This window comes from Zootoca vivipara, chromosome 3 (genome assembly GCF_963506605.1).
Source record: "Zootoca vivipara chromosome 3, rZooViv1.1, whole genome shotgun sequence".
NCBI classification, from domain to species: domain Eukaryota; kingdom Metazoa; phylum Chordata; class Lepidosauria; order Squamata; family Lacertidae; genus Zootoca; species Zootoca vivipara.
This window is the reverse complement of record NC_083278.1, coordinates 64220612-64233951: the sequence shown is the minus strand read 5'-3', so window position 1 is coordinate 64233951 and position 13340 is coordinate 64220612. Positions and strand designations below refer to the sequence as shown.

At 42.7% G+C, this 13340-nt stretch overlaps 1 protein-coding gene across 3 annotated transcripts in view; it reads right to left on the bottom strand.

Annotated features, from left to right (window-relative positions):
- The window catches only part of CCDC170 (coiled-coil domain containing 170), a 44921-nt gene that overhangs the window by 7869 nt on the left and 23712 nt on the right, over nucleotides 1-13340 (bottom strand). For 2 of the 3 annotated variants that reach the window (XM_060272749.1, XM_035108746.2), the window contains exons 6-10: nucleotides 12837-13154; nucleotides 7217-7417; nucleotides 4480-4653; nucleotides 3400-3642; nucleotides 1825-2061 (exon numbers count right to left, since the gene is read on the bottom strand). In XM_060272749.1, coding sequence (XP_060128732.1) covers nucleotides 1825-2061; nucleotides 3400-3642; nucleotides 4480-4653; nucleotides 7217-7417; nucleotides 12837-13154 — 1173 coding nt within the window. The remainder of the gene's footprint in view (nucleotides 1-1824; nucleotides 2062-3399; nucleotides 3643-4479; nucleotides 4654-7216; nucleotides 7418-12836; nucleotides 13155-13340) is intronic. The other variant, XM_035108750.2, reaches the window with a different exon arrangement.

Genomic DNA, 13340 nt, shown 5'->3' with positions numbered 1-13340 from the left:
GTAGTCCAACAAACTCTGGAGGATTTGGAGGGAAGAAAGGTGAGGTACTTACATCTACTCTGTGACAATTTGAGGTGGATTGAAAGAATCTATTCTAGACCTAGATTATCGAGACCAACATTAGCTGGAGAAATAAACAGCTCTGGCTGAGGAACAGGCTGATTAAGTAAGAAGTGAATGGTTATTTGTTTCGTATGGAACCAACACATCCAATACACTGATCACTATGATGTCACTAGTCTATTGAAAAATCCTTTTTACATGTAAACCCCTAAAGAGTAGTCAGTAGTCAGTACTTTTATATTTGTAGCCAGTGCATCAGTGCATGTTCAAATATATAAAAGGATGTCATATAGAGGAGGGTGAAAGGTTGTTTTCTGCTGCTCCAGAGAAGCGGACACGGAGCAATGGATTCAAACTACAAGAAAGAAGATTCCACCTAAACATTAGGAAGAACTTCCTGACAGTAAGAGCTGTTCGGCAGTGGAATTTGCTACCAAGGAGTGTGGTGGAGTCTCCTTCTTTGGAGGTCTTTAAGCAGAGGCTTGACAGGCATATGTCAAGAATGCTTTGATGGTGTTTCCTGCTTGGCAGGGAGTTGGACTGGATGGCCCTTGTGGTCTCTTCCAACTCTATGATTCTATGATTCAGTATAATTACCAATATACTGACTCAATGAAATTTGGAAGTAGGATGAAAATTATGTATTTTATATACAGAAGCCTTTAAGACATATTATACAGCATCTACCCAACAAATTTGTGATCTACACGGCTCAGGGTGTTTTTGAGTGTGAGAGATAGGGCAAAAAGAGTTAATAAACAAAGATGGACTGGCAAATTCTTTTTGACACGGGCTACCTTGAAATGTACCACTGAGCCTAGGGCTTGCTGATCAGAAGGTCGGCGGTTCGAATCCCTGTGATGGGGTGAGCTCCCGTTGCTTGGTCCCAGCTCCTGCCAACCTAGCAGTTCGAAAGCACGTCAAAAATGCAAGTAGATAAATAGGAACCGCTACAGCGGGAAGGTAAACGGCGTTTCCATGTGCTGCTCTGGTTTGCCAGAAGTGGCTTTGTCATGCTGGCCACATGACCTGGAAGCTATACGCTGGCTCCCTCGGCCAATAATGCGAGATGAGCGCGCAACCCCAGAGTCGGTCACGACTGGACCTAATGGTCAGGGGTCCCTTTACCTTTTACCTATTGAAGTGAGAGCTGGACCATAAAAAAGGCTGATCGCCAAAGAATTGGTGCTTTTGAATTATGGTGCTGGAGGAGACTCTTGAGAGTCCCATGGACTGCAAGAAGATCAAACCTATCCATTCTGAAGGAAATCATCCCTGAGCGCTCACTAGAAGGACAGATCCTGAAGGTGAGGCTCCAATACTTTGGCCACCTCATGAGAAGAGAAGACTCCCTGGAAAAGACCCTGATGTTGGGAAAGATTGAGGGCACAAGGAGAAAGGGACAACAGAGGATGAGATGGTTGGACAGTGTTCTCGAAGTTACCAACATGAGTCTGAACAAACTGCGGGAGGCAGTGGAAGACAGGAGTGCCTGGTGTGCTCTGGTCCATGCGGTCACAAAGAGTTGGACACGACTAAACGACTAAACAACAACAACAACCTTGAAATGGCATAAATAATACACTAGTAAAAAAAGAAGTCTTCTTTCATTTATGGAATTTAACTTTTTGCAAACTAAAGAGTATTTTTAAACTCACACCAATAAAAAGGAATATAACATTCTAAGCACACACCCGAAATTGCTTCAGATACCAAGTTGCTAAATGCCAAGAGCTGCTTGTCGGTCATATTATTACACACCTGTTTCTCTCTTTTCATCACTGCCTGTAGAGTAGATTTAAGTGTTCCCAGTTCACTGGTAACAGATTCCAGTCTGCTTTTGGCCTTCTCTTTATCTTCCTTTGCTTCACGCTCTACATCATGCAACTCTGATTTGACAGAGGTCAGCTGCTTCTCAGCCTTTGTCTTCATCTTTTCCAGTTTCTCTTGGGACTTGCTTAGATCTTCTATGGTTCTGTCCTGCTCCAGTGTCCTGATCTGTGAAAATATTCCAGAGTTGCCTCAGGAGGGGTATAAACAGTAGGCTATCTAGTGCAAGGGGGTATAAGGTTAAACTACGTACATAAGATGTGAGAGATCCCTGCTGAGATCTCTTGAGGTTTACATTTTTATGTCAAAGCAGCCGGTTTTGATTGCCGGAGTGCAGGGGATGGTGTGGTTAACCTTCTGCATGCCCTCATGCTGTTTTATTGATCTAAATCCTGCTACCCCAAATTTGCTATTTGCCTTGCTGAATAAGGCATTGTATATCTCCTCCCCACCCCCTGGAATAAATTGCAGCTTTGGCCAGGTGGGGATGGTTAGATTAGAAAATGGTGTGAAGGGAAAGTTAAACTCCACCCCCCTTAATGCGGAGCTGAAAATGCATGCTTTGGAGTTGTAAAAAAAGGGGGGGAGACTAATCATTCTGCCATCAGAATGGTAGCAGCTGGAAGAGCAGCACAGGAAGAACATTTTAATATGAGGAAAAGTAACTAAAATATTTAGTTAATAGTAATCAGACGCAAAGAGGGGGAGAGGGGGAGAAGCCAGCAATTAATCCAGGGAATTTTTACACAGGGTGTGTGCTCTACTGCCAAGGCCCTTGCCTACGTTTACCCAGAAACAAGTGGTGCTGAGTAGACTTGCATAGGCTTGTGTTATTAGCTACTAAGACATTAAACAGAAATCCAAGATTCTGAAGAACACAAATTTCTCAGCATTTCTAAACTGTTCCATTTTGCCAAGTACTCAGCATGAGCTGGACAGTTTTGGATACACATATGTAAAATTTATGCCTGTTGTCTTTGTCCATGGAGTTTTCTTGGCAAAATACTGGAGTGGTTTGCCAGTTCATAAAGAAGGCTGACTGCCGAAGAATTAAAGTTTTTGAATTATGGTGCTGGAGGAGACTCTTGAGAGTCCTATGGACTGCAAGAAGATCAAACCTATCCATTCTGAAGGAAACCAGCCCTGAGTGCTCACTGGAAGGACAGATCCTGAAGCTGAGGCTCCAATACTTTGGCAACCTCATGAGAAGAGAAGACACCCTGGAAAAGACCCTGATGCCGGGAAAGATTGAGGGCACAAGGAGAAGAGGACGACAGAGGACGAGATGGTTGGACAGTGTTCTCGAAGCTACCAATATGAGTCTGACCAAACTGCGGGAGGCAGTGGAAGACAGGAGTGCCTGTCGTGCTCTGGTCCATGGGGTCAAGAAGAGTCGGACACGACTAAACGACTAAACAACACCACAATGTAAAATTTAAACTATCCACTGGCATCTGTACACCTTTTGAGCATGGCTTAAAACAGATATATATAATATTCCCTCACCTTCAGTTCGTTGGTGTCAGCCAGTTTAGCTTTCAGGTCTGTATTTGTTTCTCTTGCTAAGACAAGTTCATTCTGTAATCTGTCCAGCTTTTTTTGTAGCTTCCTGACCATCAGGTTGGCATCATCTCTCTCCACAGCCAGGGCTGTGCGCACTTGCTTCTCCTCCTCTAGCTGTGCTATCTTCTGACGCAAAAGTTTCATGTGTAGCTCTTTGCTGTCAAGCTGCTCTTTTTGAGTTCTCAACTGCATTGAAAAGTTAAAAAGCAGTGATCACACATACACACGCCACAAAATCAGACTTCACCCTCGTGAAATATAATGGTGAATATTTATTTATTTATTTATTTATTTATTTATTTATTTATTTGCCACCTGCAGGAAACATATTAATGTTAACCTTTTTTTGCAGATGTTAATAGGCTCTTTGAAGGGCAGACAGGAAATTCCACCAAAGATCAGCAGGAGGTGGACACTGACTTGGGGGCAGTGGAGATTTGGGTGAATGAGTGGAATGTGTTACTGTTTTAGGATGCTGTCTGAGGGTTTGCATCTTTCTGTTCTTCTCAAGGGGTAGAGATTGCTTTTAAAACTAAGCTGCATCTAGGCAGCAAATCACCCAACAGAATGGCTGCTGTGTGGTTGAGAAATAGGGCCACTAAAGCCATTGGGAATGACACTGTGTAGTGATGAAGAATTCTTACCTGGACACTACAAAAGGGATGACTGACCCCATAGACTACTCATAGAGGAAACCATATTTCTTTTCTCATACATGGTCCTAGTAATGATGTTCCCACTGCCCCTGAATCTCTAAGAACTGTAACCTCCTCTCCCAAACGTCTCTCTTTTGCTTCTGCTCAAAGGTCTGTCAAAAGTGATGGGGAGGATTTTGCCAAAAAGCTCAAGGCAGCATACATGGTTGTCACTCTCCCCCATTTTTATACTCACAACAAATCTCCCTGATACTGATCCGACACTAACTGCTAGAGTGACTACCCCATGCTGGTCTAAATAATCAGGCGCTGCACTTTATTATCTTTTGAAAGGTGGTATTCTCAAATCTTGCTCCACTTTCCCTACCTTTCTTTGTAGATTGCGAGCCATGATCTTATTCTCAGTTAACGTGTCTCCTTCCAGTTTGATCAATTGGTCTGCACGAGCCAATACTGCATCCAACCTCATATCAAATCCAATATCCGCTGCCATTCTGTCAAGATTCATCTTTTCAGAAAGTTGATCCAGGAATTTAAGATACTTCAGAGAGCGGGAAGAAATGTAGAAATAAATGAAAAGAGGCAACAAAAGGTCATCCAGTACATTCAAAAAGGAAAAGTGCTTTCCTTTTCCCTAGCAGGTGCTTTGATAATGTAATTATTTCTAAAAATAACTTGTGGAATTCAAGCAGGGTATGTGTGCACAAAACAGGGTCTGCTTAGCTATAGGAAGCCTTTATATCAAGTCAGACCATTGGTCCATCTAGCTCAGCAGTTCTGAGCTGGCAGCAGTTTTCCAGGGTTTCACCTGGAGGATGTTCCCAGTCCTATTTGGAGATGTTGGGCATTGAACCAGTGACCTTCTGCATGCAAAGCAGATGCTGTACCACTGAGCTGCAGTTCTTCCATATCTTCCCACTGGGCCAGACAGCAAAAGGCCCTGAACCACTCAGAAAAGCTATGCTGGATGACACCGTGGACATGCAATGGTAGTGGAGAAAAACTGCTTCTTCGCCATCTTCACACCACAGGGTAGGTTCAATAATGTTTCTTATGTTTCATTGGACTTGCCATAATTGGCATTTTAAGCTAGTTAGCAGTCACATAAACATAGCCACTTTTCTTCAATAAATGTACCGGATGATCTAGCAATAACTTCCCCTGAATTCCGTATTGATTTTTATCAGCATGCCTTCCCCCAAACACTCAGCCACCAAGGTCATATTACTTCAGCAAACATCCAGTTGAATGGCCCATTCCCTCCCAGAACCAGTGTCATAGAATCACCTGGCAGGTGGAAGAAATGTTGGATTTTGACCAAGCAGTCACTCCCCTGATTCATATGAGAAAATGACCTCCTGCAGACAGTTCTCTCTCAACACCAGGGAAGTCATTTAAAAAGCAACATGTCCTAAATATGTGTTTCTCACAGTAGGTGGTTTTGAAACTGGGGCCAAGGTTAGCTGGAAGGAGCCTGCATAACATGACCTATAAAGCAAATTAGCTAAGAGGCAATATGTGCAGGAAAGATCAGTTCTAAAGAAAGAAAGAAAGAAAGAAAGAAAGAAAGAAAGAAAGAAAGAAAGAAAGAAAGAAAGAAAGAAAGAAAGAAAGAAAGAAAGAAAGAAAGAAGGAAGGAAGGAAAGAAAAAAGAAAGATAGAAAGAAAGAAAGGCTTCCAGGGAGACATATTAGATTAAGCTATCAGAATTATTAAATGCAGAAGTTGAATTTATTTTCCAGTTGCTCCCATTTATGCTATCACATCAACCATGTACATAGCACATTTTTAATGTGTGCAAATTAGAAAGCAAACAACAAGGGCTGTTCAGAATAATGCAGGTTATTGGTCTGCACCAAAAACAACTCCATCCAAATAAATGTTAGTCTTTTAAGGTGCTACAAAGCTCTTTTGTGCATTTGCTGTAACAGGACTACTATGACTACATCTCTGGAGCCAAATTAACCAATCTGCATCATCTTGTAGATCCTAAGAAATGCACTGGATTTCTTTTCAAGCTTTGCTCCTAAAATTAGCTGAGGTGGTTTGTCAGCAACTCTTCAATCTCATATTAAATACTGTTTCATTTCCCCATTTCCCAACTTCTGGGCAGTTCCTGGAGAGCTTTACATAGTCAGTTTCCTTTAGAATAGGGATGGGGAACCTGTGGTTCTCCAGATGCTCCACAGCCAGCATCACCAGCTGTGAGGTATGGTGAAAGTTGTAGTCCAGCAACATCTGGAGAGCCACAGGTTCCCCATCCCTAATTTAAAGGCCCAACACCTTAAGATTCTTGGTTTAGTAATGTGTACAACTTTTACATTACTGTACTAGAGGGACCCAGATGGCGCTGTGGGATAAACCACAGAGTCTAGGGCTTGCTGATCAGAAGGTCGGCGGTTCGAATCCCTGCAACGGGGTGAGCTCCCGTTGCTCAGTCCCAGCTCCTGCCAACCTAGCAGTTCGAAAGCACGTCAAAATGCAAGTAGATAAATAGGAACCGCTACAGCGGGAAGGTAAACGGCGTTTCTGTGCGCTGCTCTGGTTCGCCAGAAGCAGCTTTGTCATGCTGGCCACATGACTCGGAAGCTGTCTGCGGACAAACGCCGGCTCCCTCGGCCTATAGAGCGAGATGAGCGCCGCAACCCCAGAGTCGGACACGACTGGACCTGATGGTCAGGGCCCCCTTTACCCTTTACTAGGAATAGCAGGTTGTAGGTATAGAAGCAGTCATGCAGCAAGCAGTGCTAATCTCAACTCCCAAGCACCCCATGAAACCTCAGCCACTTTTCTCAGCTAGCTTTGAAACTCAAAACTGACTCCTTTTCCTCTGGGCAAATGTAAAAGTTATCCTTTGGGGTTCCTGGCAGTGCTCTGCAAGTACAGTATAATCAGTCAAAAAACCTTGAGCAGCAGTGGTCAGTTACATGAGCTATTCTGATGACTGGAAATGGTCAAGCTTACTGAAAGACTTACTCATGCACCAGAAGATGTTTATTATAATATGATGATTGCACCAGCATATTGGAACATGAATGCTGTTGCATTTGGGGCTCTCTCTCTCTAGCTACCCTTGTGCACATACTGTGAATAGAAGCCATTACTTTTTGTTTCTCGAGCTTCAAAGCATCTCGTATCACGTCCCCAGATACCAGCTCCGCTTCCAGACACAGCAATTGATCGTGAAGTGTCTCAGATTTGTTTTCTGCTTTTCTGGTCCTCTGCAAAACTTCCTGGTGTGATACAGCCTGAGTCTCCAGTGCCTCAGTCAGTTTAGCTATTTGGTTTTCAAGCTGGGGTACCATCTAAGGGGGTGGGAGGAGAAAGGCAAACTAAAGTCAGAGGCTGAGCTTGAAACTAAACTGTGGTGCAAGAAAGACATTGCCAAACTTTCAGAAATAGACTACACAACAAATAAGCAAACGACAACTTGCATTTTAACACTGTATTCGAATAAATAACAAATAGCTATTTCAAGCCTGAGATTGTTTGCCAACCAGCTCTTAATTATGTATTTGATTACTTGATTGTATTGTAATATAGATAGATGATATCTTATATTGCCAGTCAACCATCACTGAACCATCACTGGAATCTGCAGTCCATGTGAGGTTTATGGATTGGATGTGCTGATTCAGTGTGCCAGGCACTTACAAAACTTAACTAATGGGGATCTGTCTACATGGACTTCTCCAAATCAGAAGTCCTTCTCAGAAACAAAAGGCTGGGGTGGGGTGGGGTGAGGGATGAGAGACAGATAGAAGACTAACAGGCTTTGGACCACAGTTTGTGGCAGGCAAGCTGGACAATGAACTAGGTTTCAAATTGGACAGATAGCCAGAGAAAATAAAACAAAGGCTGGTCTGACAACAAAATCCCATTCCATCATTGGCAGGCAGACCTGGGCTAGTAGACCACATAACAATAAAATATGACAGGCTATGGTGTGAGAAGACAGTAAGACCATACTCTAGCCAAATACCCAGGAACAAGGGTGTGGTCTATTAAATAGTAGAACTTGAAAGCAGCTGAGGCATGAGGCAAGCAATAAATTGACTTCTGGAACGAACTACTTAGTATATTTTAAAAACATATTTGACATTAAGACAGGGATGCTTTTAAGACACACATTTTACGCCAACTTAAAACAAAAAAAATCTAAAACAAGAGTAGCCAAAGCCAAAAAGACAGACTAAACCCTATTATGTAAGCCCATATAAATGATTAAAATGTGTTTTAACCATTAGACTCTTCTAATTAAGAGTATTAGAGTCCACTCACCACATTAATAAGATGGTTTAAATTTAATTGTACTTCTCTGTAGTGGTTTAGGTATTTATTTGTACAGTTTTAGCTCCATTCTCAAAATATTGTTAAATTGTATTCCTGATTAGCAGGTGTAATCCTCGTGTTTGCAAGCTGGCCTGATTTTGCAAGCATTTATGCGCACAACTTTTCCACTGCCCGCTTCAGCACTTAAAGATTGCAACATTTCAAATACAAACGAGTTGTGTTACCCGAGACTGAGGCACACAGGGTAAAGGTTGTATATAAATGCTATGAAATGCAAACAGCAACAAAGAGATGCAAACAAGTGAGCCGCACAGTTGAAAACATCAAGCCAAGCAATAATAAGGCACAAAACAAGCCAGCTGTTCCTAATGGAAAGATGGGGAAAAACCTGACAATCTACCACCCAACCAGGGAATGTGGGTCCCCCCCTCCTTTAGGGCCATTATATAAAGAGATAGGGCAATGGAGGAATCTGCTTCAAATAACAGCCTAAACAAGGGCAGAAAGTAAAGGACAAAAGTCTCGTAGCAAATTTAGTTAAAGCAATTAAAAATTAATGCTGTAACTTTTTAGTTTTGGTCAACAGGACAGTAGGAAAAAAAGCCATATGCCAGCTTCCTGTGAGACTTAGTGAAGGCCGGAGATCAGGCAGGGTAATATCCTTGCAGCTTCCCATTGGCTCTCTGACTGTAGCCTAATGTAGCAAAATGGGTTTGCTTATTGAATTTTTCTTTGGTGGGGAATGATGAGAGAATTGAAGCTTTGAGGCTCATGCGAACAAAGTGATAGCAGCAGTGTGGTGTTATTTGTTCTCCACTTCCAGCACAATAATACAACCCGCCTAGGGTGCAGGCAGTATGAGATACCACAAGAAGATTATTATATCATTTTAACCTTCTCAAAAAGATAGAACCACATAGTTTCCAAAGCTTCCACACGCTAGATGACATTGCCACCATCATACACTAGATATTTTTTAATGTGGGCCCCAAAGCCTCACTTCTACCACCTCGCCTGTCTCAATGAGTTGTTGGAATATAGGCAAAAATATCAGATAACATGATAACATTTAACAGCAAACCCTAGAATTTCTGTGGGTTTAAAAATATATATTGTTTGAGCCTTGCGCCTAAACACTACATGCTAAGATTTGATTTTACACACTCTCTTTTTTTGAAGAGGCCAGAAGATGATCGATCAAGTATAAGTGTATCTGCACTCCAGCCAAAAAACCTGATAGCACTTCCTTGGGAAAAACAAGTTTGGAGTATGCTCAAGTCTTTTCTGACACTGTTATCTCAGTTCCTGACCTTCAAATAGGAACTCTCCAGAGGCTGAAGTGCACTCTTCCTTATTGACAGACATCATTCTGGGGCAGTGTAAGCAGGACAAATCTGTACTATGTGCTTGTCTAAGGCTAACTTTTCTTCAACAAATCCACTCAGTACTTTTCCATCTTTGCTTTCACTGAGAGTGGGCATTTCTATATGGACAAGTACGCACCTTACTTTCTTTGGTAGCCTCAAATGTTTCTGCCAAGCCCACTTGTACAGCATTTCATGAGCCATGGCTCAGCATCTTTCTGGAAAACCAAACCCAACAATCCCATCTCCATTCCCCAAAAAAGGGTGCTCTAACTTCCCAGCCACCTGCTACCACAAGTCCCAAAGTTTTATCTCTTTTATCAAAGCAATTCTTGCCATGAGGATATCACTGAAATTCTAAAAGATCTTTCCACTCAAGGGTAACATTTAGAAGCTACATGGAGAGTTATCCCCACCTCACCAGCAGCCACCAAGACATGGAGTAGGGATAGCACCGCCATTGCAAGAATAACATGCTCTACTCCAACCATCATCACTCCTGTCTCCAGGGGTTCATTCACCTGCTCTTTTTCCAATTTAAAATATAAGGGGTTCTCAAACTTTCTAGCCCCAGGACCCACTTGAGACAGTTGAAAGTACAAAATGATGGCCGGTGGAGGTAGAGTGGTGCGGTGGAGCAGGCTGTTCAAGCCAGCCAACCTTCAAGACACCTTGGTACTTCAACTAATTTGCCAGATTCCTCAGTGAACTCCCTACTGGTGCTTTTCACCATCAACTTGCCACTGGCGCTTTTCTTGGCCATAGATAGCTATGCACTGGTAACCTCCACCTAAGTCTAACACAATGTATAAGGCTACTCAGAAACTTCAGTTCGTATAAAGCAGGGGTATGGCCTGCAGGGCCTCCCCGTATAGCTTGCACCTCCCTCTGCAGTGTCAATGGAAGTGGCTTTCAAGCCAGAGAGAGAGAGAGAGAGAGAGAGAGAGAGAATTGATGGGGGTGTGTGCATGTATAAGGGGTGTGGTAGATGTGGACGACATCAACTTTAGACTCCTGGCCCACTGTGGACATGCAGTGTCCAACAGATATCCCAATATACAGAACCCCTGAGGAGTCGAAAAGCTTCTTCACGCTTAGTGCGAAAACATGGAAGCTAAGTTGTTTCCTGGATTGGCTGAATAAAACACCAGTCACAACTGGTGCTGATACTGTTATTTTAACTCAACGCATTTTCAACTGGAAACCACTCTGAAAGTCTTACAATAAGCAAATATTCACTTTGGGTGCTGCACCACATGATATACTACTCAGATGTAAGTTTCATTAATTTCAGTGACTCTTTCTCTCAAGTAAGTGGGTCTACATTGCAGTGCAAGGCTGAAGTCAATGGGATTTACTTCTGAGTAGGATTCTGCTGTGACAGCTATAGAGATTAATTAATATGGAGACCCATAATAAATTAAAAAATAAGTCACAGGAGGAGCAGGTGGCGCTGTGGAGGAAGCAGGTGGCGCTGTGGATTAAACCACAGAGCCTGGGGCTTGCTGATCAGAAGGTCGGTGGTTCGAATCCCTGCGTCGGGGTGAGCTCCCGTTGCTCAGTCCCAGCTCCTGCCAACCTAGCAGTTCGAAAGCATGTCAAAGTGCAAGTAGATAAATAGGTACCACTACAGCGGGAAGGTAAACAGCGTTTCCGTGTGCTGCTCTGGTTCGCCAGAAGCAGCTTAGTCATGCTGGCCACATGACCCGGAAGCTGTACTCCGGCTCCCTTGGCCAATAATGCGAGATGAGCGCCGCAACCCCAGAGTAGGTCACAACTGGACCTAATGGTCAGGCTCCCTTTACCTTTACCTAGGATTCTGCTGTGACGGCTATAAAGATTAATTAATATGGAGACCCGTAATAAATTAAAAAATAAGTCACAGGAGGAGCAAAAGTTGTTGATAAAATTCAGTATTGCTATTACTGGTATTACTGGTATTGCCCACTGGCAATAAATTGAAATGAAAAGAAATTATATCATCAATATACACAGTTCTGCTCAGTCACCGAGTTCCAGTTCAGCGAAATTTTAACAATGAAAAGCAGCCTTGCACAATATACAGACAGACAGGCCTCCAAAAAGTGAAACCGATGATTTTTATTCCTAAAAACTCACCTGACAGACTTAAAATTTTATTCACAATTTGCCTGTTTCATTTAAAATGCCACACATGAAGCCTTCAAAGACAGGGAAGAGTGGACTCTGAAAGTTTTGTCAACAATTATGAAACCAATTCCCATCAGTAATGAAGAGACCAAACAATAAGATAATGATGAAAGAAGAAAACGATTGAGCATTGTGGTGGGATATGCTGTTGCAACTTGAAATCTGACAGGGTTCATATATTCTGCAAAAGCCTTGTGATCTGGCAATGCTCTGAACATCTAATGCTGTAATTCATGCATGCACATACTTTCATCATGAGTTTATATATCAAAATTTCCATGCAACAGAAAGGCCAAAGGGCATAATTTTATGTGCATAGATTGTTTTCCACCAGAGGACTTTTCTTCATTCTACTACTACTACTATTTTTGAAGGCAGCCTCCATCCATGCCACTACTATTGAGTGCCTGTTTGCAGCTCTGCCTCTCCCTAGTTAGATTGTTCTTATTTAGATCATCTCCCCTGCAATGAAAAAGAGGAAGGGCTCTGTATTGTCAAGAAAAGTAGGATCTGTGCCATACACCCAGGCTGGCCAAATATGCTCAGGCTGGCCAAGTTGAAATGTTTAGGCAGCAGCTGACTATTGCCAAAAAATGCATTCTCTGTGGGCCTGTGGTCAGGGAAAGGATTGGATAGGCTTTAATTTAATTGGACCTGCTTCTGTTATGGGGCTCTGGGATTGTCTGCAAAGTACCCGTGCTTACTTTCTGGGATGATGAGGCAGATGCTGTGATGCTTAACCTCCAGAGTCGAAAGGCTTAGATTTGTTTGTTTCTTGTTGTTTTGCAAAGGGTCTATGCAGAACAAGTCAGCCAACACGTGCAAGGTTTCAATTCACACAGAAAATAAGCTACAGAAAATCAAGCACCTCAAGCAATCACAATAGACATCCACATACTGTTTTTTTGCTCTCCTCCATGCGAATAATTTCTCGAATTTTTTCTACAATGTCCTCCTCAGATCGACTGGCTATAATGCAGCTGCTCCCAAGCAGGGTGATGATTTGCTCTTTAAATGCATCGTGCAGACGCTTTTCAGCCCTGACCTCTTCCATGCTTGTTTTCAGGTTCTCTTCTTTCTCATGGCAACATTTCTTTAGGTGGCTCATTTCCTCCTGTGACACTTCCCAAGCCCTTTGACTTGCAGCCAGCCTCTCTTGGAGAGTTCTGATCTCCCTCTCGAGGCTCTGCTTAGCTGCCGTAGTGCTGCTCAGATCCTAAATAAAAGCCATAGCAATCACATTGTAGCCCCAATTTTCCTTTTCTATATTAATGCACAAAGTTTGCAGATTCTGCATTCAGGGTAATCAACATGAAGTTTAGGACTCATGTCCACTGTTCACCATACTTTCCCATTTGAACAACCATGATAGGACAATAAAGCACAGCACAAGCTAGGAGGG